Consider the following 25,584-nt stretch of genomic DNA (forward strand, 5'->3'; position numbering starts at 1 on the left):
AGAAGTGCCTATTCAACAATGTCTATAACAAAACTATCTTTATTGATTTTGCCCAGGTAAGACAAAGTAAATATATTAAAAGAAAGGAATGCAGGTGTGTAGGAATGGAGAGAAAGTGAGGGAGAGAGAGAGAGAGAGTGGGATGTAGAACAGGAGAGAGGAACAGGTCTACCAAGTCTGTTCCTCTGGTCTAGTGCCTTCATGATGACACACCTGTTCGTTGGGGTGGAGCTGAGACAGGTGGCTGCTCTTTAACTAGAGAGAGGAGACACGGCTAGCGAGAGAGGTACAGCGAGGAGAGGGAAGTGAGGAGTAAGGTAATTGCACTGGGACTGACAGAACGCACAGCCTCCCAGGATGTTCAGCAAGAAGAAGGAGTACGACCTGGTGAAAGTGGCCCAGTGAGTTTGCCCTCCGTTGCCTGAACTTTGATGTGTCATGTTTCCTTCTCTTTTCTCTGTCTTTTATTTCGCTTTTTCATTTCATCTCAGCCTGCTTGTATTCCCTGTAGGGGCGACCTGGAATCTAGTCCACTGCACATGTGGGCATTTGTTGACCGGTCTTTTCTATGTCCGACTTGGAATGATAGTGTTCTTTTGAGAGTCCGCAGTCTTCCAAGAAAATACAGGAGATGATTTAGATGAAGTATCAGATTTGATCTATGAGCCCTTAGTATCGTCTCATTGCTACCTTACATAAGCGTAAAATATATCTTATCTGCCGCTGATTGATGATGAGACAAGACAATAATTTCTGTAGTAACTGTCACAATTTGTTTACTTTACTGAGAAAAAGAGTAATCTCATTGGTTTTTGGACTGTGTTGTATGTAACCACTGATGTGTGCCTTTAGCAATGGGGTGTGACATGAAGGTGCATTGAACTTCCACATTGCTCTCAGTATTCAGTAGATGGCTGCTCTGACTAATTATGTAGACAGAGCAACAATAGCTCTGATGGATAATACTATGTTACACTAAAGTGGCCTGGCCCGGTAACAAAGAGCCCAGAGCACCTAAAAGCACTGTTTGAAGAAGTGTGATCTCACAGAAGTGAGTGACAGACAGCAGATGTGGAATGTGTTTTGGTACATCGCTGGAAGGCTCAGGATTTATGTTTATGTAGAGAAGAGGGTATGTACTGTGTGTTCTGTTGCTTAAACAGGTTCTATCAGATTTGTGTACATACAAAGTTGCGTAGAGATGAATAGATAGTATGTTTTTGTGAAATATGTGCTATGTTCCTTTCAAGTGTGCCTTGATAAATCAATAATCTGAGGATTATGTTTCAGTTCCTTTACATCACTGAACACTGTGTCCCTCACCACATGCAGGAACACCCTCCACATCACTCCTACACTGGGGTGTGTCTTGGTGCTACAGGGTGTAGAGTCTGGATCCTTTGCAGCTCTCTATCTTATAGAACCAGCAGGGTGACTTTTAGGCTTACCTTTAGTGTCTGCCTGTCACACTCCTACTCACCCTGACATGTGTGTGTGCTGTTTGCTTTGGTACGGTAGCTATGCATTATCTAACTCCTTTTAACCTTCTTTAGGATGTGACAGGGTATGACAGGATATGTCTGCCAAACCTATGTGGACTTTGTCATTTTACCACATATACTAACAGAGATAAGCAGTTGCCTAAATGACTCAGAACTGTCAACAAGGCATGTATGAGATACTGGATACCACAAAGTTAAAACAGTAAATCTCTCCCCCCACTATCACTATTCGTTTTATTGTCCCATTGGAATGGAATTGCATTCATCAGCTATTAACTTTGATCAAAGTGATTCATGGGGACATCAGTAGAATTCCATGTGCTATGTCACCCATTCACTGTAAATTCCTGAGGACACTCCTCAATAATCCATCAATGTGAGGGTGTGTACGAATAAATAGCTGACTTTCATAACAGCGACTACGAGTAGGAATGACAGAACAATAAGTACAAGAACATACAGACTTAAAGATGTGTTGATTGCTAGATGAGTGTAGATGATTGACAGTCCTTTGTGGAGTTGGATGGGGGAGGCTGAGGAATACTTTTTGTTCTGCCTGAGTCTGGTTCTCATTTTGATTATTCTACCAAACCTGGAGTCTGGTTCTCATTTTGATTATTCTACCAAACCTGGAGTCTGGTTCTCATTTTGATTATTCTACCAAACCTGGAGTCTGGTTCTCATTTTGATTATTGTACCAAACCTGGAGTCTGGTTCTCATTTTGATTATTGTACCAAACCTGGAGTCTGGTTCTCATTTTGATTATTGTACCAAACCTGGAGTCTGGTTCTGATTTTGATTATTGTACCAAACCTGGAGTCTGGTTCTCATTTTGATTATTGTACCAAACCTGGAGTCTGGTTCTCATTTTGATTATTGTACCAAACCTGCAGTCTGGTTCTCATTTTGATTATTCTACCAAACCTGCAGTCTGGTTTTCATTTTGATTATTGTACCAAACCTGGAGTCTGGTTCTCATTTAGATTATTCTACCAAACCTGGAGTCTGGTTCTCATTTTGATTATTCTACCAAACCTGCAGTCTGGTTCTCATTTTGATTATTCTACCAAACCTGCAGTCTGGTTTTCATTTGGATTATTCTACCAAACCTGGAGTCTGGTTCTCATTTAGATTATTCTACCAAACCTGCAGTCTGGTTCTCATTTTGATTATTCTACCAAACCTGCAGTCTGGTTTTCATTTTGATTATTCTACCAAACCTGGAGTCTGGTTTTCATTTTGATTATTCTACCAAACCTGGAGTCTGGTTTTCATTTTGATTATTCTACCAAACCTGCAGTCTGGTTTTCATTTGGATTATTCTACCAAACCTGCAGTCTGGTTTTAATTTGATTATTCTACCAAACCTGCAGTCTGGTTTTCATTTTGATTATTCTACCAAACCTGGAGTCTGGTTTTCATTTTGATTATTCTACCAAACCTGCAGTCTGGTTTTCATTTTGATTATTCTACCAAACCTGCAGTCTGGTTTTAATTTTGATTATTCTACCAAACCTGCAGTCTGGTTTTCATTTTGATTATTCTACCAAACCTGCAGTCTGGTTTTCATTTAGATTATTCTACCAAACCTGGAGTCTGGTTCCTGAACATTCAGGTTGCTCTACTGATCTCTCTTAGATAGGCCTACTGGTTTCAACAATGTGTCAATTACACTGATGTGAATGGAGGTTTGTATTTTCTCTTCCCAGGAGCCAAGGTAATGATGTGGCCGTGGTGGTGGCGCGCATGCAGAGCAATGCAGATCGGGTAGAGAAGAATGTGCTGCGCTCTGAGGAGCTGATGGCTGTGGTAAGAGGTCCTACCATCCCTACCCACACACTGCCTGTGTATGTAATTACACAGTTATACATACACCTTTACCTAACACGTTTAACAGATCATTTATCAATGTGCAATTCAACACAAATGTGTCATGATGCGGAGTGCCTTTCTGTTTCTGTTCCAGGACACAGTGAATGACAAGAAGGACAGGCCCTTACTGCACCAGAAGGAGAATACAGAGATCCTAGCTGAGGCTGAGGGGCTGCTGAAGGATCTGTTCCTGGATGTGGACCGGGCCAAGAAGCTTTCACACCCACAGGCTGGAGAGATAGAGATTGAGTGAGTTCCAGCAAGAACACACACACACACACACACACACACACACACACACACACACACACACACACACACACACACACACACACACACACACACACACACACACACACACACACACACACACACACACACACACACACACACACACACACACACACACACACACACACACACACACACACACACACACACACACACACACACACACACACACACACACACACACACACACACACACACACACACACGTTATCTCTTTCCCTCTTTCATTATGCCTCTTATTTCTCCTTTTTATCTGGTCCTCAGTGTGAGAAACCTCCATGACCGTTGGTCTAAGGACTGTACCATGTACCGGGACCTGTATGAGGCAGTGCAGGAGGTGGAGCTCACTCCCAGGATTGACTGGTCTCAGGTGCTGGAGGAGAAACAGGTGAACCTGCCATATCCTTGGTAACACTCTCTTCAAGACCAGTATGACCGTAGACGGTACTGTCCTGCCATTGTATAACAACTTTGGTTGACCACCGCTTTCCGCTGGTGCAACCAAACCTTTGGTATTAGCTCCTAGTTGCTTGGAGGAACATATCTTTCTGAATGTAGTAGTAGTGGTATAAAACTTTATTATCCCCAGGGGGAAAACAGCCAAACAAAGTTAACAAGACATGTGGTCGAGGTAAACATACAGCTGAACTCTAGAGGATTTACTGTACCTGTGTGTTGTGTTGTGTGTTATAGAAGCAGATAAGTGCAGAGAGGTACGGGCCCAACCTGTCTGATGTGGAGAAGCAGATTGCCTCTCATAACATCCTGCACCAGGAAATCGAGGCCTACGGCTCCCAAATGAACCGCAGCAGCACTGGCTCTCCGGTAACGACTACAAAGCCCTCGGCTGCTTTCTTCATTCTGAATCTCACCAAAACTAGGGATAAACTCGAAACAATGATTATCATGGTTTGTTTTCTGTCCACAGGCAAAGTTGTCTACCTTTCAGAGACAGTACACAGATCTCTTGGTGAGTCCAGAAGTTATGTAATACATCTGGGTGTGCATTAAAGTATGGCTCTGACATGTCAAAGGGGCTCAGAATGCTACACTGTTGTGGTTGTATTTGAACCTTCAACCATCGTTGACTATAAGATAGTCCAGGTGTGACTGATCTGTCTCTCCCCATGCTGTGTGGTGCAGGAGGCCTCCCTGTGGAGACACAGGTGCCTGGCCTCTCTGTATGACTACATGCAGGGCTGCAGTAAGGAGCTGGTCTACCTGAGCGAGTACCAGGAGAGGATCCTCAGGAAGGACTGGAGCGACCGCATGCTGGACTCCCCAGGAGTGCGCATGGAGTACGAGAAGTTCAAAAACAACACTCTGCTAACACATGAGAGCGAGACCAACCAGCTACAGATGGATGGGGATCGTCTCGTTGAAATGAAACACCCTGCCAGCTCCACAATACGGGTATGTTTATATGGCTACAAAATGTAAACCTTTCCCATTGTAATAGCTTAAGTATAGGACATTGAGTTACTCACCTCATCATCTACTCTGATCTTCCATGGGGCAATATGCTTGGTTTGTCTCAGGCACACAGCAACGCATTGCAGAATAAGTGGCAGAGCTTCCTAAACCTGTGTATCTGCCAGGAGGTACACCTTGACAACATAGACAACTACAGGAAGGTACGTCATCTCTTAACCCTGGGAAATGACGCTTCTTATGGCTCGTTGTCATGGCTCAATGTAACATTGCTCCTATGTGTGTTCCTACCTACAGTACCAGCTGGATGTAGAGACCTTGTCTGAGTCCATGAAGAGACTCAACTCTAATCTGGACCCCAAATCACTGAACAACAAGAACAACCCAGAGATCCTGCTACAGCTTGAGGTGAGATTTGGTTTATTCTTTGAATCTAAGTTCAGTCGATTCTATGACGTACAGCATTATTTCAATCTGTTCTCTAATATCTTCTGTACCTCATATCCTCAGGGTGATGAGAGAGCGATAGAGAGGAACGAACAGCGCCTCGTAGCCCTAAGGGAGTTCAGCAGCACCATTGCCCCTCTGAAGCTGCGGCGCCTCCGCCCCACCAAACCCACCCCTGTGGTGTCCCTGTGTGAATGGACCAATGGAGAGGTAGAAAATAGCTTCATAGAATAGCATTGTGAGAGTTCTGAGAAGCTAAAGGGCAAGCTAATGTCCTGTCAATTGACAGCTGTAGCACAATATAATGATGGAAACTCCTGTCACCCTTAGGACTCAGTGTCTCAAGCAGAGAAGCTCATGCTAAAGTCCAACTTAGACGATGAGAACTGGGAGGTCCAGACCAGCACTGGGAAGACCAAAACCCTGCCTGGAGCCTGCTTCCTGGTCCCACCGCCAGACACTGAGGCCATTGAGAAAGTGGAAAGGTAAAGAGGGAGAATTAAATACTCTCCTTATTACAATGACACAAAACTTAACCAGTCTACTGGTTAAGGAGTTGCAGTCTACTGCAGAGATAGCCTGCAAAGTAATGTCATACTTTCCAGGTCCATAGCCAAATAGTTCGAACTACTAATTTTAAAAATGACTCTCTCCAGAAATAAGTCTCTCACTGTTGCCGCCTGCTACCGACCCCCCTCAGCTTCCAGCTGTGCCCTGGACACCATTTGTGAATTGATCGCCCCCCATCTAGCTTCAGAGTTTGTTCTGTTAGGTGACCTAAACTGGGATATGCTTAACACCCCGGCAGTCCCTAAGCTAGATGCCCTCAATCTCAAACAAATCATCAAGGAACCCACCAGGTACAACCCTAACTCTGTAAACAAGGGCACCCTCATAGACGTCATCCTGACCAACTGGCCCTCCAAATACACCTCCGCTGTCTTCAACCAGGATCTCAGCGATCACTGCCTCATTGCCTGTATCCGCTACGGAGCCGCAGTCAAACGACCACCCCTCATCACTGTCAAACGCTCCCTAAAACACTTCTGTGAGCAGGCCTTTCTAATCAACCTGGCCCGGGTATCCTGGAAGGACATTGACCTCATCCCATCAGTTGAGGATGCCTGGTCATTCTTTAAAAGTAACTTCCTCACCATTTTAGATAAGCATGCTCCGTTCAAAAAATGCAGAACTAAGAACAGATACAGCCCTTGGTTCACTCCAGACCTGACTGCCCTCGACCAGCACAAAAACATCCTGTGGCGGACTGCAATAGCATCGAATAGTTCCCGTGATATGCAACTGTTCAGGGAAGTCAGGAACCAATACACGCAGTCAGTCAGGAAAGCTAAGGCCAGCTTCTTCAGGCAGAAGTTTGCATCCTGTAGCTCCAACTCCAAAAAGTTCTGGGACACTGTGAAGTCCATGGAGAACAAGAGCACCTCCTCCCAGCTGCCCACTGCACTGAGGCTAGGTAACACGGTCACCACCGATAAATCCATGATTATTGAAAACTTCAATAAGCATTTCTCAACGGCTGGCCATGCCTTCCGCCTGGCTACTCCAACCTCGGCCAACAGCTCCGCCCCCCCCCGCAGCTCCTCGCCCAAGCCTCTCCAGGTTCTCCTTTACCCAAATCCAGATAGCAGATGTTCTGAAAGAGCTGCAAAACCTGGACCTATACAAATCAGCTGGGCTTGACAATCTGGACCCTCTATTTCTGAAACTATCCGCCGCCATTGTCGCAACCCCTATTACCAGCCTGTTCAACCTCTCTTTCATATCGTCTGAGATCCCCAAGGATTGGAAAGCTGCTGCGGTCACCCCCCTCTTCAAAGGGGGAGACACCCTGGACCCAAACTGTTACAGACCTATATCCATCCTGCCCTGCCTATCTAAGGTCTTCGAAAGCCAAGTCAACAAACAGGTCACTGACCATCTCGAATCCCACCGTACCTTCTCCGCTGTGCAATCTGGTTTCCGAGCCGGTCACGGGTGCACCTCAGCCACACTCAAGGTACTAAACGATATCATAACCGCCATCGATAAAAGACAGTACTGTGCAGCCGTCTTCATCGACCTTGCCAAGGCTTTCGACTCTGTCTATCACCATATTCTTATCGGCAGACTCAGTAGCCCCGGTTTTTCGGATGAGTACCTTGCCTGGTTCACCAATTATTTTGCAGACAGAGTTCAGTGTGTCAAATCGGAGGGCATGCTGTCCGGTCCTCTGGCAGTCTCTATGGGGGTGCCACAGGGTTCAATTCTCGGGCCGACTCTTTTCTCTGTATATATCAATGATGTTGCTCTTGCTGCGGGCAATTCCCTGATCCACCTCTACGCAGACGACACCATTCTATATACTTTCGGCCCGTCATTGGACACTGTGCTATCTAACCTCCAAATGAGCTTCAATGCCACACAACACTCCTTCCGTGGCCTCCAACTGCTCTTAAACGCTAGTAAAAACAAATGCATGCTTTTCAACCGATCGCTGCCTGCACCCGCATGCCCGACTAGCATCACCACCCTGGATGGTTCCGACCTTGAATATGTGGACATCTATAAGTACCTAGGTGTCTGGCTAGACTGCAAACTCTCCTTCCAGACTCATATCAAACATCTCCAATCGAAAAATCAAATCAAGAGTCGGCTTTCTATTCCGCAACAAAGCCGCCAAGCTTACCCTAACTATCCTACCGATCCTCGACTTCGGCGATGTCATCTGCAAAATGGCTTCCAACACTCTACTCAGCAAACTGGATGCAGTTTATCACAGTGCCATCCGTTTTGTCACTAAAGCACCTTATACCACCCACCACTGCGACTTGTATGCTCTAGTCGGCTGGCCCTCGCTACATATTCGTCGCCAGACCCACTGGCTCCAGGTCATCTACAAGTCCATGCTAGGTAAAACTCCGCCTTATCTCAGTTCACTGGTCACGATGGCAACACCCATCCGTAGCACGCGCTCCAGCAGGTGTATCTCACCGATCATCCCTAAAGCCAACACCTCATTTGGCCGCCTTTCGTTCCAGTACTCTGCTGCCTGTGACTGGAACGAATTGCAAAAATCGCTGAAGTTGGAGACTTTTATCTCCCTCACCAACTTCAAACATCAGCTAACTGAGCAGCTAACTGATCGCTGCAGCTGTACATAGTCTATTGGTAAATAGCCCACCCATTTTCACCTACCTCATCCCCATACTGTTTTTATTTATTTACTTTTCTGCTCTTTTGCACACCAATATCTCTACCTGTACATGACCATCTGATCATTTATCACTCCAGTGTTAATCTGCTAAATTGTAATTATTCACCTACCTCCTCATGCCTTTTGCACACATTGTATATAGACTCCCCCTTTTTTTCTACTGTGTTATTGACTTGTTTATCGTTTACTCCATGTGTAACTCTGTGTTGTCTGTTCACACTGCTATGCTTTATCTTGGCCAGGTCGAAGTTGCAAATGAGAACTTGTTCTCAACTCGCCTACCTGGTTAAATAAAGGTGAAATAAAAAATATAAAAAATAAAACCATCATCACAGGCGAACTGTAATGTGTGTTTGTGTGTCCAGTCTGGACAGAGAGCTTTCAAACCTGAAGAGAAAGAGAACTACTCTGATGGCCTCCCTGAGGAGCCCCGGTGTGGAGGTGGTGCGCTCAGTGAGAGCAGGTGAGTGGAACATCACTCCACTTGCTAAGAACTTTAGCAGAAATCATTTAGTTTGAACTCACAGTGGGACCCTAGTAGATACAGGGGACTAGACTCAGTGTGGCCCTCTCCTGTCCCCTTATTTCTCAATGTGCCCTCTTCTTGTCCTCAGCCCCAGTGGCTAATGCCCCAGTGGATCCAAAGACCACGGTGCTGGCCAGCCAGCTGGACAAGATCAGCAAGAACCTGGACCACAGTGAGAAGGACATTCTGAGCCGGCTGAGGGCCCCTCTGGATCGCAGTGACCCCACACGTGACCTGGCCAAAAGGCTGAAGGAGCATGAGGTGAAGGGATTGTTTTTTATTTCAGACCACTGCAGCCTGCTACATAGCATCATTATAACGGACAGTGTGTTTCTGGAGTGTGATATCCATGGTGTGTTTTGCCCTGCAGAGGGACACCCTGACTGTTAGGAACCTGGAGGCAGAGAAGGCAGCGGTCCAGAGAGATATGGATCCCATCCTGGCCCAGAAGCCCCTTGGGCCCACCACCTCCGCCCTGTCCCTCAAACTGAGTGGTCTTAACAACAAGTTTGACGACACCAACGTCCTCTGTGACCTGTACAACAAAAAGTAAGAATTTAGTTTACAATGTGAAATAAATAAAAAATATGTAAAGGTTGCGTTAGCTATATGTTCTTATTTTTTACTTCTTATTTACATCCAATTCCTCAAGATTATTCTCACTCACTAATTTCTTTATCTTGACCAGAGCCACTGCTTCGATGTTCTTGGAGAGGCAGATAAATATGGTGGACAACTCAGTCTCTGGCTTTGAGGAGCAGCTGGCTGAAGATGCTGCCATCCCTGATGTTCCTAACGTCCTCCAGACACGGATCGCGAAGCTTCAGGTAACAGTATTTCAGTCATTAGACTACTTAATTCATCACACATCATGTCATTATGATGGACTGTTACAAGTTGCAGTGAGTGTTTTGCTTTGATTGACCCATCCTCTTTGATCAGTCTCCTGTGTTTCGCTCTTGTCCTACAAACAGAACATGCGCAAGGATGTAGCGTTAAAGCAGGACGAGATGCTGAAGCTGAGCAGGGACTTGGAGTCCGCAGAGCAGCTGAGCAGCTCCCTGCAGAAGGGCTTCCATGAGTACTGCCCAGACATCCGCCGCCAGCAGACAGAGGTCAAACACCTGAAGAACCGCTATGCCAACGTCAACAGTCAGCTACAGGAGAGGTGAGAACCCCATCTGTCCCACAGCTAAACTCAGCAAAAAAGAAGCATCCCTTTTTCAGGACCCTGTCTTTCAAAGATAATTCATAGAAATCAAAATAACTTCACAGATCTTCATTGTAAAGGGTTTAAACACTGTTTCCCATGCTCGTTCAATGAACCATAAACAATTAATAAACATGCACCTGTGGAACAGTCGTTAACACACACTAACAGCTTACAGACGGTAGGCAATTAAGGTCACAGTTATGAAAACTTAGGACACTAAAGAGGCCTTTCTACTGACTCTGAAAAACACCAAAAGAAAGATGCCCAGGTTCCCTGCTCATCTGCGTGAACGTGCATTAGGCATGCTGCAAGGTGGCATTAGGACTGCAGATGTGGGCAGGGCAATAAATTGCAATGTCTGTACTGTGAGATGCCTAAGTCAGCACTACAGGGAGACAGGATAGACTGCTGATCATCCTCGCAGTGGCAGACCACATGTAACAACACCTGCACAGGATCGGTACATCCGAATACCACACCTGCGGGACAGGTACAGGATGGCAACAACAACTGCCCGAGTTACACCAGGAACGCTAATCTCTCCATCAGTGCTCAGACTGTCCGCAATAGGCTGAGAGAGGCTGGACTGAGGGCTTGTAGGCCTGTTGTAAGGCAGGTCCTCACCAGACATCACCGGCAACAATGTCGTCTATGGGCACAAACCCACCGTTGCTGGACCAGACAGGACTGGCAAAAAGTGCTCTTCACTGAGGAGTCGTGGTTTTGTCTCACCGGGGGGTGATGGTCAGATTCGCGTTTATCGTCGAAGGAATGAGCATTACACCGAGGCCTGTACTCTGGAGTGGGATCGATGAGGGTCCGTCATGGTCTGCGTGATTTCCTACAAGGCAGGGATGTCAGTGTTCTGCCATGGCCAACAAAGAGCCCGGATCTACGTCTGGGACCTGTTACCCCCCCCCCCCCCCCCCAGAAATGTTCAGGAACTTGCAGATGCCTTGGTGGAAGAGTGGAATAACATCTCACAGCAGGAACTGGAAAAACTGGTGCAGTCCATGAGGAGGAGATGAACTGCAGTACTTATTGCAGCTGGTGGCCACACCAGATACTGACTGTTACTTTTGATTTTGACCCCCACTTTGTTCAGGTACACATTATTCCATTTCTGTTAGTCACATGTCTGTGGAACTTGTTCAGTTTATGTCTCAGTTGTTGAATCTTGTTATGTTCATACAAATATTTACACATAAAATAAACGCAGTTGACTGTGAGAGGACGTTTCTTTTTATGCTGAGTTTTTATGTCACAGTTATGTATGTCTTGTGTCTGTGGTTACTTCTGTGGTCTATGATATACTGATGCTTAATAACAAATCTATTGTTATAGAACGGTTCTGCTGCAAGAGGCAACCAATAAGAATCAAGGCTTCCAGAGCTCTGTCCAATCATTGAACTTATTTTTGACCAACCTGCCTAATAATACGATCAATCCAAGTGATGGACTTTCTCAAATTAACTCCAAGCAGAACTCTCAGAAGGTTTGTGGGTTTATTTTTGTGTTATTTTATCTCAACAATTGTCCGTGCTATGAACATTGTCAGTTTTCTGCAGTACATTTATTTTGTTCTTATTGTGTGTTTGCTTTCTTTTCAGAGAGTGGTGGAGGACATAAAAAGGAAATCAGATGATGTGGGCCTAGCAGTGAAACAGTCCCGTGACTTGCAGAATGTCCTCAATGTGAGTTAAAAGATACATCTAATCAGAGCTACCATTAAAAATGTCCATATCAGTTGAAGGGTTTTGGTCAATGTTGTTCTTAAAAGAGAAAATATATATTCACCATGTCTCGTAGGAGTATGAGGCCAAATCTGATAAGTACCGTGGTACACTGAAAGATGTGGATGATGAAGATGCCAAAAGACGTCACACATCCGCCATGGCTGACGCTGTGCTTAAAAAGGTATTGTGGACCTGAGAGACTGCAACAATCCTCATCCTATAGTTGACTAAATTTGCATTCAAGTTTGGGCATTGATTCAATATCCATGATCTGACTAGAGGCTGTATGTTTCTGTTTCAGGAAAGAGCTCTACTGAACCTCTACTCAGAGGTGTCTGCAGAGAATGATCAGCTTCTCAACAAGATGGGATTGGCTAAGAACATAATTGCCCAAGTATGACACAATTACTTTGTAAAACATCAACACAGTGGATTCTGTAATTCCTAATTAAAAAACCCACTCTAGTATAGGTTAAACTATATTGTCCACTGTTACCTGCTCTGAACAGAATGAAGAGAAGGTGAGCCAGGTGGTGGTGAAACAGGAGCGGCAGCTGCAGAGCCAGCAGAAAGACCTGGAGGAAACAGACGTTCTAAAGAGAGAGCTGGCGGATGAGACCACCAGGCGCTCCCATGCTGAGAATGAACTAGCAACATACAGAAAGAGGTTTATTTCACTGAAAAGCCGTAGAGGTGTGGAACGAATGGAGGAGAGGGAAGTTGTGCAGTACTACCGTGACCCCAAACTAGAGGGTGACCTGGTGTCCCTGAAGAGTAGAATCCAAGATGAGACTATAAAACACTCTGGCACCCAGACAGAGATAAAGGTTGTCAATGAGAATATCATCCGCCGGGAGACTGAGCTGACAAATGTCAAACCTAGGCTGTTGACCAAGGTGTTGACTGAGTTTGAGAGGGACCCCCAGCTTGACAAGGAGGCCACCAAGCTGAGAGAGGAGATGCGCAAGCTCGAGCAGGAGGTCCAGGTGAGAGACACAGAGACGGTCCACATGAAGACTGAGATCACAGTTCTGGCACAGAAGAGACCGACTATCAAAGAGAGAGTAGTGAAAAAGGAGGTGGTGAGACTGGAGAAGGACCCGGAGATGCTGAAAGCAGTTCTGACCTTTCAGACCGAGATCTCAGAGGAGGGGTTAAGATCCAAGTCCCTCAATGATGACATATTCCGCACTCGGAGCCAAATAAACACACTTGAGAGGATCATTCCCACAATCCAGCCTAAGATTGTTACCAAGGTGCTGAAGAGGGTGGAACAGGACCCAAAACTCATTGACGAGGTTAAGACTATCCACACCAGCCTGGAAGAGGAGAACAAGATAAACAGTGATTTGATGAAGGAACTCACCAGCCTCCAGATCCGCTACAGTGAAGTGGAGAAGGTACGGCCCAAGCTTGAGGTCAAGGAGATCATCAATGAGATCTACAGGGTGGACCCTGAGACAGAGGTGGAGCTGGTGAGGCTAAGGAAAGAGCTGCATGACTCTAATCGAAACCGCACTGATCTGGAGAAAGAAATCGACTCAGTTATGGTGGATCTTAAAACTCTGCGTTCCCAGAAACCCAAGTCAGAGTACAAGGAAGTGACCCAGGAAGTGATTAAAGAGGAGAAGAGCCCAGAGGTCATCAGGGAAATTAAGAGGTTGAACGACCAGGTTTCACTTCTGCGGGTCTCATATGACAGCACCCTGAATCTGCTGAGCCGCCTGCGCAAAGAGAGGGATGAATGGAAGGTTGAAAAGTCTAAGTTAGAGACAAAGCTTGTAAACAAAGAGGTGGTCAAATATGAAAATGACCCCCTACTGGAGAAGGAGGCTGACCGTCTGAGGAGAGATGTGAGGGAGGAAATCCAGCAACGACGCAATATGGAGGAAACTGTCTTTGACCTGCAGAACAAGTACATCATGGTGGAAAGGCAGAAACCAGAGGAGAAGATTGTGATGCAGGAAGTGGTACGTCTTGAGAAGGATCCTAAACAACTCCTGGAGTATGAAAAGCTGAACAAGAACTTGGATGAAGAGGTTAAATCCCGTAGAAAACTGGAATTGGAAGTTCGACAGTTGAGAGCCCTGGTTGAGGAGAAAGAGAGAAACTTGGCACTGATGGACGACCGGCAAAAAAAGATTCAAGTAGAAATAGAGCTTAGACAGATCAAATCTCGCATCCTTGAGCTTGAAAATAGCCCTCAACCCATTGCGGAGAAGATCATTATTGAGGAAGTCCTCAAAGTGGAGAGAGACCCCAAGCTTGAGAAACTAACCAGTGGCTTACGCACAGACATGGATATGGAGGAAACCAACATCAGTCAGTTGGAAAGGGACATCCGAAACCTGAAGATCAAGTTGGACATCCTGCGCAAGGAAAAGTCCATTGAAAAGACTGTATATAAAGAGGTGATTCGGGTGGAGAAGGACCAGAATGTGGAGGCTGAGAGGGACCATCTCAGAGATCTAGTGTTGCAGGAAAGAAGTTCCAGACGGGATCAAGAAGATGAAATCCAGAGACTTAATACCAAAGTGACCCGGCTCCAGACCACAAAGTCAAGCACCTCTCACGAAGAAACAAGTATCACCCACAATAGAGATTCCCTGATGAGAGAGAAGGAAAATCTCCTCCAAACACTGAGGACTTTGGAGTCTGAGAAACATGATTTAAGCATATCGTTCCAGCTGCAATCCAAGCTGATGAGTGAGAGAAACCAGATAAACAGGCAAAGGGGTTTCAAGATGGATTCTGAGGTACAACGTCTAGAGAAGGACATCCTGGATGAAAAAGACCGGATACACCAAAAGGAGACCTACATTATGGAGCTGCAGAACAATCTTAAGAAAGAGGACCACTCTGAGACACACACCAGAGAGACCAACCTCTCCACTAGAATCAGCATCCTTGACCCCGAGACTGGCAAAGACATGTCACCATATGATGCCTACTTAGAGGGCCTGATTGACCGCAACAAGTACATCCACCTTCAGGAGCTAGAATGTGACTGGGAGGAGATCACCTCAATGGGTCCAGATGGGGAGACCTCGATTCTGCAGGATCGCAAGAGTGGAAAGCAGTTCTCTGTCAAGAATGCTCTAAAGGATGGCCGCTTGACCCAGTCCGATCTGCACCGCTACAAGGAGGGTAAAATGCCTATCTCAGAATTTGCTCTCCTAGTCGCTGGGGATTCCAGACCAAAGCCTTACATTGGTCCAATCGCAACACCAAGGACACCGACAAAGACCACTGCGGCATCTTCTTTGAGCACAATGCCATCATCACTAAGGTCTTCCTACTCAAGTCTCACAAACAATAGATACGGCAGCAGTAGCAACCTGAATATTTCTAGCGGTGATGAGCTCTTCCCAATCTCTGGGGTGCTGGACTCCACCACCAACAGCCGTATGTCTGTACGTAGTGCCCTGACTCGAAACCTTATTGACCCAACCACAGCCCAAAAGCTCCTGGAGGCACAGGCAGCCACGGGTGGCATCGTCGACCTCAACCGAAAGGACAAGTTCTCTGTTCACAAAGCAGTTGAGCTGGGTCTCATTGACAAAAGTCACATGCATCTGCTGCTGAATGCTCAGAAGGCCTTCACTGGAGTGGAGGATCCTGTGACAAAGGAGCGTCTCGCAGTAGGGCAAGCGGCTGAGAAAGGCTGGATACCTCAGGATAGTGCCATGAGGTACATGGAAGCACAGTACCTGACTGGGGGGGCTGGTGAACCCCCATAAAGCTGGTCGCATCAGTGTCCAAGATGCTCTTAACACCAAGATAATCGACAGCACAGTAGCCAAGAACCTCCAAGACAAGTCTGCCCACACCAAAGAGTTGATTGACCCCACGAAAGAGAAGATCTCGTACAAGGAGGCAATGGATCGCTGCAAAAAAGATGTCACTACAGGGCTCTTGCTGCTCCCTGCAGCCTCCAGCGGTGACTCCAAAGATGCACCATCATACTCCAACTATCGAATCCCTGGCTCCTACAGCCAAGTCTAGACATGTGGCTGACACACGTGCCAGATCTAGAGAGATGCTACAGCTCCAGGTGCTAAATAGAAATTCACATCACAACAACACAAACACATGTTCTTTTGATGTTTTTATGGTAAAGGTAGAACATTTTTATAGTTCTGATTGTTGAAGTCAGAAAATGTCTATGTTGAACTGTACACATTTACCTGTTCTTTATTGATGCTATGATTCTCAAGAGTTGCTGTACACATAATTTAAATTAATGTTTGGTGAAGAGCTTTCTTTGATTTGTTTTTTCAGTATTGTGAGAGCCATTTCTTCCAATAAACTTTCAAATAAGCACTCATTACATTTTTCAAGACAAACGTTGGTCTCTGTGTATGATTACTCCTATATGATGGTGATAATTGTTGAAGTTCAAGTTGTTTATTTGTCACATGAACACATTGTGGTGTACTGTACACAGTACAAGGACATTCTTGCTTGCATGTTCACCTCTAAACAATGTGACAATAATAGAAAAAGTAAAAAACTCATCAAATAAAAATTGAACTCAATGGAATAAAAAAAAAAATTGAGCAGGAAAATTACTTCAAGGATGCTCTGGGATTAGCCTTTCAAAGAATAGTATTGTCTTTTCAGTAATGGCAGTGGCCCCCCTCTTTCCTGGTGTTTAGTGTGCTGCCCACTGTCAATTTCACTTCTGTGACCACATGATAACATGAGGATGTCTGTGTTTTGACATTCTCATGAGATGGCAGAACCATACAAGGTAGCATGCCAATGCAATAAACCGTGGATTTAATCTGGAGAGTTTCTGTGCTGCTGTGTGTCCAACCGGAATGGGCCGTTATGCCAGTAAATAAGGATCTACAGATGTAAATGTCCCTCCCCTTGTCCTGGTGAGAGGTGAAAGGTGTTGTGGGGACTGGTGAGAGTCCTCTCTGATGAGATGTCTAGTAAACAGATTAGTTGGTTACATACAGGGCTTTATGGGATTACTGGACATGAGCCTGCCTGGGGGAGGAAGTGGCCCCCTCCTATAAGTGGGGTCATAAAATGAGGTTGTAAAATTTGTGACTTGGTGCCATAACTGGTTAAAATGATATAGGGATTAAAAACAGAGCGATTACAAAACACAGCCTAGCTATGAGAATAATGCATTTGACAATGGGGAATTTGTCCATTAGGTCCAAATGTTACATTGTATTTTACACCGTTTGGTGAAATGACTTGGTTCCATGCTGATGTAGATGATCCCTAAATTCCAAAATTGAGAAAAATCCATCAAGCAGCAACTTGAATGCCCTGGTTGGCACATTGATCATTGTAATACTGTTCTTTTAAACAGCAGTCAAAGGTCTAAGGGACCACTTTGTTGGTTTGTCCATGCTGTCTGAATAACTGTCATGACTGAAACGACACAAATGATGGTATACATTATGACGACAACTTCACTAGCAGTACGGAAGGTGGTGTGGCATGGAATCGTCCGTCCACCTCAATGAAAGTACAGTAAGTATCACGACTCAGGAGAAGACCCAGATGCAGACAGTTTGAAGTAACAAAAGTTTATTACAAAAACGGGGCAGGCAAACGACAGGTCAGGCAGAGGTCAGTAATCCAGAGCAGAGTCCGAAACGTACAGAATGGCAGGCAGTGTCACGTTGGTATAAAGGGATCGGGAGACAGGCGCAGGAATGCGTAATAGGGGTTTTTATTGACCCAAATTACAGCATGCCATGTAGAGACATGGGGATGAAGACCAAACAAACACATAGGCAAAACAGGGTTGAAACCCAAACAAAAGAGCAAGGAGTACCTTGAATAAATACACCAGGGTGAGACCCGTAATATACACGCACACAGTGATACCACACGGGACGAAACCCGTAATCTGCACAATTACAAGCAGCACGAAATCCTAAACGCAGCACAGGTACTCACACAACCAACGGACATTGTAACAATAATCGAAAGCCCAATGGTGTGAACCAAAGGGCACATTTAAACAATTACAATCAGTGGGAATGGGGACCAGGTTGCACTGCTGACGTGCTGCACCAGCAGTGCAACGACACCGGCCCCGAGGATGATCACAGGAACGCAGTGTGGGTCGATCAGGAACCGATGCAGCTGCAGAAGTTGCGGCGGCGTCGGAGGGACGGACCAGTTGCGGCTCCTGAAGTTGCACTGTAGGACTGACCAGCTGTGGCGATGTCGGACGGCCCGGTTGCAGCTGTTGCGGCAGCACCGGACGGACCAGTCTCAGCGTCGTCGAACGGGCCATTCCCGCTGTCTCCCTTGATGGTTGATTATTCTGTCACGTCGGTATAAAGGGATCGGGAGACAGGTGCTGGAATGTGTAATAAGGGTTTTTATTTACTCAAATTACAGCGTGCCATGTAAAGGCACGGGGACGAAGACCAAACAAACACATATACAAAACACAGGGTAGAAACCCAAACAAAAGAGCAAGGAGTACCTTGAATAAATACACTGGGACGAGACCCGTAACATACACGCACACAATGATACCAATATACACCGGGACGAGACCCATAATCATATGTGCAATTACAAGCGGCACAAAAGCCAAAACACAGCACAGATACTCACACGACCAACGGACATTGGAACAATAATCGACAGCCCAATGGTGTGAACCAAAGGGCACATTTATACAATTACAATCAGGGAAATGGGGACCAGGTGTGCGTAATGACACAGTTCCGGAGGGATCTGTGACAGGCAGGCTCATGGCAAGCAGAGGTCAGTAATCCAGGGTAGTGTCACAAGGTACAGAACGGCAGGCAGAATGGTAAAAACCAGGAAAACAGGGACTGAATGGTAAAAACAGGAGTATGGGAAAACCGCGGGTATGATCGACAAGACGAACTGGCAACAGACAAACAGAGAACACAGGTATAAATACACGGGGGATAATGGGAAAGATGGGCGACATCTGAGGGGGTGAAGACAAGCACAAAATCAGGTGAAACAGATCAGGGTGTGACAGTAAGTTGTTTTCAGTCTTTGTAAACAAAGCATAATGAATGGCGATAGTAAATGCAGGCCCTTTTGTATTACTGTGTGATTATTGCCATAATGCCATACCACGGTCTTTGGCACTGATCCTGTATCCACTGCACACAAGAGGAAGCATTTGCACCACTCTGTTTCCACTGTTGGGATGAATAGGCATCACTGACACCTGTCTTTCATTTAATACAATTTAGTGCCGCTCACGCTTCTAACACTGATGGCTGGGGGAGTCGACCTTCTTTCATTGCTGTGACCTCAGCAAACACATCGTACAGCAGCACTCCTCACTAACGGCTAGAAAATATCCCAACACTATTACATCCAGAACAGCAAGGGGAAATGCACACATTTCTAAACAAAAGGATGGAATTAGGTGATCTGTGGCAATAATTCGTTCAAACACACCATAGCAGTGTTTACATGGCTTTGTTGACATGTATGGTGGTGGTGGTCTCCCCTTTGTAGATGGGATTTAAGGAATTTGTCATGATAAAATTTTAGGATAAAAAGTAGGATCATGTTATAATTGAGCTTACTTTTGTAGATTTTGTTCTAAATAAATGAGTGAGGGGAGTTTATTTCCTTGAGCCAGATTTACCCTTCCGTGACAGTATACCTTATTTGGGAAAAATGTACTCTGGAAGGCTTTGCCTTCTCTCCAATAAATACCACCTTGAGAGAGATGATCAATTTAAGCAGGTGTAATAATACACTTCATGTAAAAAGACAACACTAATATATGTCAGTCAGTGCTTTATTACTATTTCACCCTCACCGAAACTGACAGTCAGGAACTATAACAATCTGTAACTTTCAATTTGAGTCACAAGTTAGCCCCTGCACTTTACATTTTTGTCACTTACAGTTAGTGCATTCATCTTAAAGTAGCTAGGTGGGACAACCACAGAGGTGGAAGAATGGAGCACTCGGGTTGGGGTGTAGGGTTTGAGCATAGCCTAGGGAGGGAGAAGCAGTTCCTCTTGCTGCTCTGTAGGCAAGTACCATGGTCTTGTAGTGGATACGAGCTTTGACTGGAAGCCAGTGGAGCCTGCCGAAGAGCAGGGTGACATGGGAGAACTTGGGAAGGTTGAACACCAGGCAGGCTGTGGCATTCTGGATAAGTTGCAGGGGTTTGATGGCACAAGCGGGGAGCCCAGCCAACAGTGAGTTGCAGTAGTCCAGACGGGAGATGACAAGTGAATGGATTAAGACCTATGCCACTTCCTGTGTGAGGTAGGGTCATACTCTATGGATGTTGTAGAGCATGAACCTGCAAAATCGAGTCACTGTTTTGATGTTTGCAGAGAACAACAGGGTGTTGTCCAGGGTCACACCAAGGTTCTTTGCACTATGGGAGGGGGACACCGTAGAGTTGTCAAACGTGATGGAGATGTCTTGGAGTGGGCAGGCCTTCCTTGGGAGGAAGAGCAGCTTCGTCTTGTCAAGGTTTAGCTTGAGGTGGTGGTCCAACATCCAAGCAGAGATATCTGCCAGGCATGCAAAGATGCCTGTCGCCACCTGGGTGTCAGAAGGGGGAAGGAGAAAAGTAGTTGAGTGTCATCAGCATAACAATGATAGGAGAGACCATGTGATGATATGATGGAGCCGAGTGACTTGGTGTATAGAGAGAAAAGGAGAGGGCCTCGAACCGAGCCCAGGGGGACACCAGTATTGAGAGTATGTGGTGCAGATACAGATCCTCTCCATGTCACCTGGTAGGAGCGGCTTGTCAGGTAGGATGCAATCTAAGAGTGTGCAGAGCCTGAGACGCCCAGCCCTGAAAGGGTGGAGAGGAGGATCTGATGGTTCACTGTGTTAAAGGCAGTGGACAGATCTAGGAGGAGGATGGGAACAGAGGAGAGAGAATCAGCTTTGGCAGTGAGGAGAGCCTCACTGATACAGAGGAGAGCAGTCTCAGTTGAGGGACCTGTCTTGAAGCCTGACTGACATTCTGAGAGAACTAGCAAGAGAGTTGGTCAGAGACAGCACGCTCAACTGTTTCGGAAAGAAAAGAAAGAAGGGATACCAGTCTATAGTTTTTGATGTCAGAGTGGTCAAGGGTTTCTTGAGGAGGGGAGCACCACTGGTCATTTTTAAGTCAGAGGGGAGGCAACCAGTGGTCAGGGATGAGTTGATGAGGGAAGTGAGGAACGGGAGAAGGTCTCCACAGAGATGATCAGGATGGGTTTATCGGGCAGTTTGTCGAGTGGCTGGACCTCACTAGTCTCAGGATTTTATCTGGAGAGAGAGGGGAGAAAGAGGTTAAGGCATAGCGTAGTTGTTCTGTGTCAGTGGGATCAATAGACTCACTCGGCTGAGTAAATGAGGAGCTGATGTCATCAACCTTGTTTTCAAAGTTGTTGACAAAGTCCTCTGCAGAGAGGGATGAGGAAGGGGTGGAGGATTAAGGAGGAAGGAGAAGGTGGATAAGAGTTTCCTAGGGTTAAAGGAAGAAGCTTGAAATTTGGAGTGAATGAAAGTGATTTCAAAGCGGATACAGAGGAAGAAAATGTAGAGGAGGGAGTGAAAGGATGATAGGTCCTCCATAAGTTTAGCTTTCCTCGATTTTCACCCTGCTCTGTATGCTCGCAATGATTTCTCAGCAATGGAACCGGAGGGGAGGGCTGAGCCGGCTGGGAGGAAAGGGACAGTACGAGTCATAAGATACGGAAAGGGAGGAAAGTAGGGTTGAAGAGGCAGAATCAGGAGACAGAAGGGAGAAGGATTTAGCAGAAGGGAGAGATGATAGGATGGATGAGGATAGCGTAGTGGAAGAGAGAGAGCGAAGATTGTGACGGCACATGACCATCTGGGTAGGGGCTGATTCGGTTGGGAGGAGGAGGAGGAGAGGGAGACAGAAAAGGAAACAAAATAGTGATCTGAGACCTGGAGGGGGGTTGCAGTGAGATTAGTAGGCGAACAGCCTCTAGTAAGGATTAGGTCAAGCGTATTGCCTGACTTGTGAGTGGGAGGGGTCCGGGAAAGGGTGAGGTCAGAAGAGGCAAGGAGGGGAAAGAAAGAGATGGAAAGAAATGAACCAAAGGTAGACGTAAGTAGGTTGAAGTCGCCTGGAGCTATCAGGAGTCCTCTAGCTATAGATTGAAAGCTGCTGTCCAGTAGTCTTTCCTGTCCAGTAGCTGGCCATGTTCATGCAATCTTTAGTTCTGGATCGTGACAAATGTTAGACTGCGTTTACACAGGTAGCCCAATTCGGATCTTTTCCCACTTATTGGACCAATAATTTGGCAAAGGATCCGAATTTGGCTGCATGTGTAAACAGAGCCAAAGTATGCATATGATGTTGTGTATTCTTATGAATAAATTATATTATTATCATTATTATACTGAAGTCATCCAAATTGAACATGCTCAGAAAGTTAATACATTATCATCTTTATTATATTTTTTAATAATTCAGGTCGCAGTTGCAAATGAGAACTTGTTCTCAACTAGCCTACCTGGTTAAATAAAGGTGAAATAAAAATAACAAAAACAGTACAAAAACATATTTATTAAAGATATGATTGGTTTCAAGGGTAAGACAGGTTCTGGTGGAGTAAGAAGAAGATATTACATGGTTTGATTAACGCTCTGCACATATGACCCAAAGGGAAATGAATAGACAAACAGTTTCAGTAACAGATGAATCCAAATTGGTGTGGATGTAGCCTACTTTTGTCATTGTGTGAAAATGGGCTTGTTAAGTTACTAGATCTACTGGCAGTCCAATGAAAGGATCCTCTTCCTCGTGTGTGCTTGGACAGACTGCTAAGTCACTAGATCTACTGGCAGTCCAATGAAAGGATCCTCTTGTAAGTCCTCAGACGTTTACAGTATACCTAATGCCCACTAATAGAGATAAAGAGGCACGGTTGAGCTGCTAAAGCCTGGTAGTCAGTGACGTCAGTCCATATACCGTCAGAGAGGAGGGGGCTTGCAACCCAAACCTTCAGACAAAACTTACAATAAATAAAACGGGAACATTTGCAGTGAAAATATAATCTCACACAGACAGAAGTCACACAATATTCGTTCTAACATTCATTAGCATGTAGCTAGTTAACATTGAAATATTCACATATGAACTAATGTTAGGTATCTGAAATTAAAACATTGTAATAAAGCTTAAAGACTCCCTGCATTGGTCATGCATGTATGGTGTGCACTTTAGACTACCATCTTAGATATAAATGTAAATGTTTACATCACTTTATTTTATATCATAGTTGATATGTACAGCAGGAATCTAATATCTTACTCAGTACAAAAAGATTTACACATCAGCAGGCTCAGGCTCAGACCTCTGAGTCTGTTCCTCCAATAACAATGCAGTCTCACTCCTCTGAATCGGTTCCTCCAATAATAACACAGACTCAAGCCTCTGAGTCTGTTTCTCCAATAATAACGCAGTCTGAGGAAAACCAATAGCTTCACTGTTGCGCCGCATCAGGGCATGGCCCCTCACAGGGTACTGCATCTCTGTGAAGGTCAGTGATGCCACCGTGATGGAACAGCGGCCCTGCACCTTGAAGCCAGACTTCTGGTAGAAGGGAACCAGGAAGTCCTCGCACATGAGCACTGCACGGCGCACATAGGGCAGGCAGCGTAGGTACTGCAGGTAGCGCCACATCAGGATAGGGCCCTTGCCCTGCTGCCGGAAGGTGCGGTGGACCGCCAGCACATGGATATGAACTGTGGAACCTTTGGGCTTGTGAAGAGTTAGGGCGTCCTGCAGCAAAGGAAAAATGCAAATGTAGCTCAAGTAGAGTTCATTCAATAATATGTACAGTGATGTGATACAGAGCAGCTGATGTCGAAAACCTACCAGTGAGCTAATAAAAACACAGTAAGATATAGAGTAAATGACCTATGAATCAATAGTAAATTATATAACATCATAGAAGGTGTCTTACTAGGGTGAGTCTGTCCTGGTCCCATTGGGACCCAATGATGAAGGCTACTAGTCTCCCCTCCTCAAACCAGCCCATGGACAGCTCTGGACACAGCATGAGGAAATGACGCACCTCATCAAGGTGGAGCGGGCAGTCTCCTGACACAGAGATAAAGGCTGGCGGAGGAAAAGAGAGACACACGTTTTCATCATCTTTGGACTCACTGTATTTAAGAATGCCAAGGCGGATCCGTATCAGTGCATTAAACCTATAACAAGGGATTAATACAAAGTGTTATGGAAAGGAAGAGACAGACTAGCGCGCCCAGTCAACGTGCGTAAAGCCCAAGGAGAGGCTGTTGGCACGAGTTTTACGCGTGACTTGAGTACCCCTGATAACGCTCATACATTGTATATTCGTGCCATTAATGCATAACACATAATACATACACACATTTATAATTGAATCTATGGACAACTTACCCTCTTTCTCGATTTCGAACACGCTGATGGCATCTTGAGTGTTGAGCGGCCGGAACTCGCTTGCTGGCAGTGTGTGTCTTCTTTGGCGCCCAGGAGAAACAGAAGGGGATAGGCGCGGTTTCAGGAAAGGCAAGGCGCCCACTAGAGACATTTTACAACTTTTATAACTCCAGTTGGATTACTTCGATATTCTTCTGTTCCTTCTATTGTTGTTTGTTTGCACAAGTCTTCTCTCTTGGCTGTTACACGAAGGTTAATCTTCAGTTTCCTCCTCTTGTTGGGACAGCCTGTGCACAGATGACCAAAAGGGAGTAGAATCCGTATTTATAGGATGTGGTCCATGTAGATGTGAGTCATTTGACCATTTAGAATATGAATAGTACCACGTCGGTGCTCATGAATTAAATATTAGAATTTGGAACGAGGGAGAGTGGAGAGCAATTAACTAGAATCAGAAATGAAGCGACCTGAGGTCAGCTGCTTTACGCACAAATGGCAGTGTTGTGACAAACTGTTTATTAATTTCCTGAAGAATTAATGTAACACAGAATGGAGAATTAACACACTGAATGTAATGCATTTACAATATGTTTTTTTCCTCGATATTTGATTGTCGTCATGTGCAGATACTCATATGCAGATACTCTGAAATTATATGGTAACCGACAAGAGCACTGTAACTGAAAATAACGTTGCTTTACTTACCTGATGCAATCTCATCCGAACACTCTCTCTACCTGCCTTATTGTCTTATCTCACCCTCCCTTTCTCCTCCCTCCTCTCTCTCTTGCGTGCCCTGAAAGACGTCCCTCTTCATTATAAAGCCAGTGATTATTACTATGACACGTGACAGATTATAGAAGTTGTTTCCACAACTCGGCGTATTAGCTTCTATCGTCATCCCTTGAGTTGGACTGACACGTGGCAAAGTGGATATTCTCCTGTATATTT

At 45.4% G+C, this 25,584-nt stretch overlaps 1 protein-coding gene and 1 pseudogene across 1 annotated transcript; one reads left to right on the forward strand and one right to left on the reverse strand.

Moving 5' to 3' along the window:
• The first annotated feature begins 245 nt into the window (after positions 1-245).
• Positions 246-16,560, forward strand: LOC124015907 (annotated as a pseudogene).
• A 6,190-nt stretch (positions 16,561-22,750) lies between these two features.
• Positions 22,751-25,430, reverse strand: LOC124016278 (serotonin N-acetyltransferase-like). The gene is made up of 4 exons (XM_046331824.1): positions 25,339-25,430; positions 24,634-24,920; positions 24,173-24,327; positions 22,751-23,988 (listed from the first exon to the last, which is right to left on the reverse strand). The coding sequence occupies exons 2-4, from the start codon at positions 24,782-24,784 to the stop codon at positions 23,533-23,535; spliced, it is 762 nt and encodes a 253-aa protein (XP_046187780.1). The 5' UTR covers positions 24,785-24,920; positions 25,339-25,430; the 3' UTR covers positions 22,751-23,532.
• Positions 25,431-25,584: the final 154 nt, after the last annotated feature.

Source organism: Oncorhynchus gorbuscha, linkage group LG26 (assembly GCF_021184085.1).
Source record: "Oncorhynchus gorbuscha isolate QuinsamMale2020 ecotype Even-year linkage group LG26, OgorEven_v1.0, whole genome shotgun sequence".
Lineage (NCBI taxonomy): Eukaryota > Metazoa > Chordata > Actinopteri > Salmoniformes > Salmonidae > Oncorhynchus > Oncorhynchus gorbuscha.

Coding starts and splice junctions, on each gene's coding strand:
- LOC124016278 (XM_046331824.1), bottom strand. CDS start 24,784: ATGTCTCTAGTGGGCGCCTTGCCTTTCCTGAAACCGCGCCTATCCCCT. Junction 24,328..24,633: donor GTTCGAAATCGAGAAAGAGG/GTAAGTTGTCCA, acceptor TTCCTCCGCCAG/CCTTTATCTCTGTGTCAGGA. Junction 23,989..24,172: donor ACCAGGACAGACTCACCCTA/GTAAGACACCTT, acceptor CCTTTGCTGCAG/GACGCCCTAACTCTTCACAA.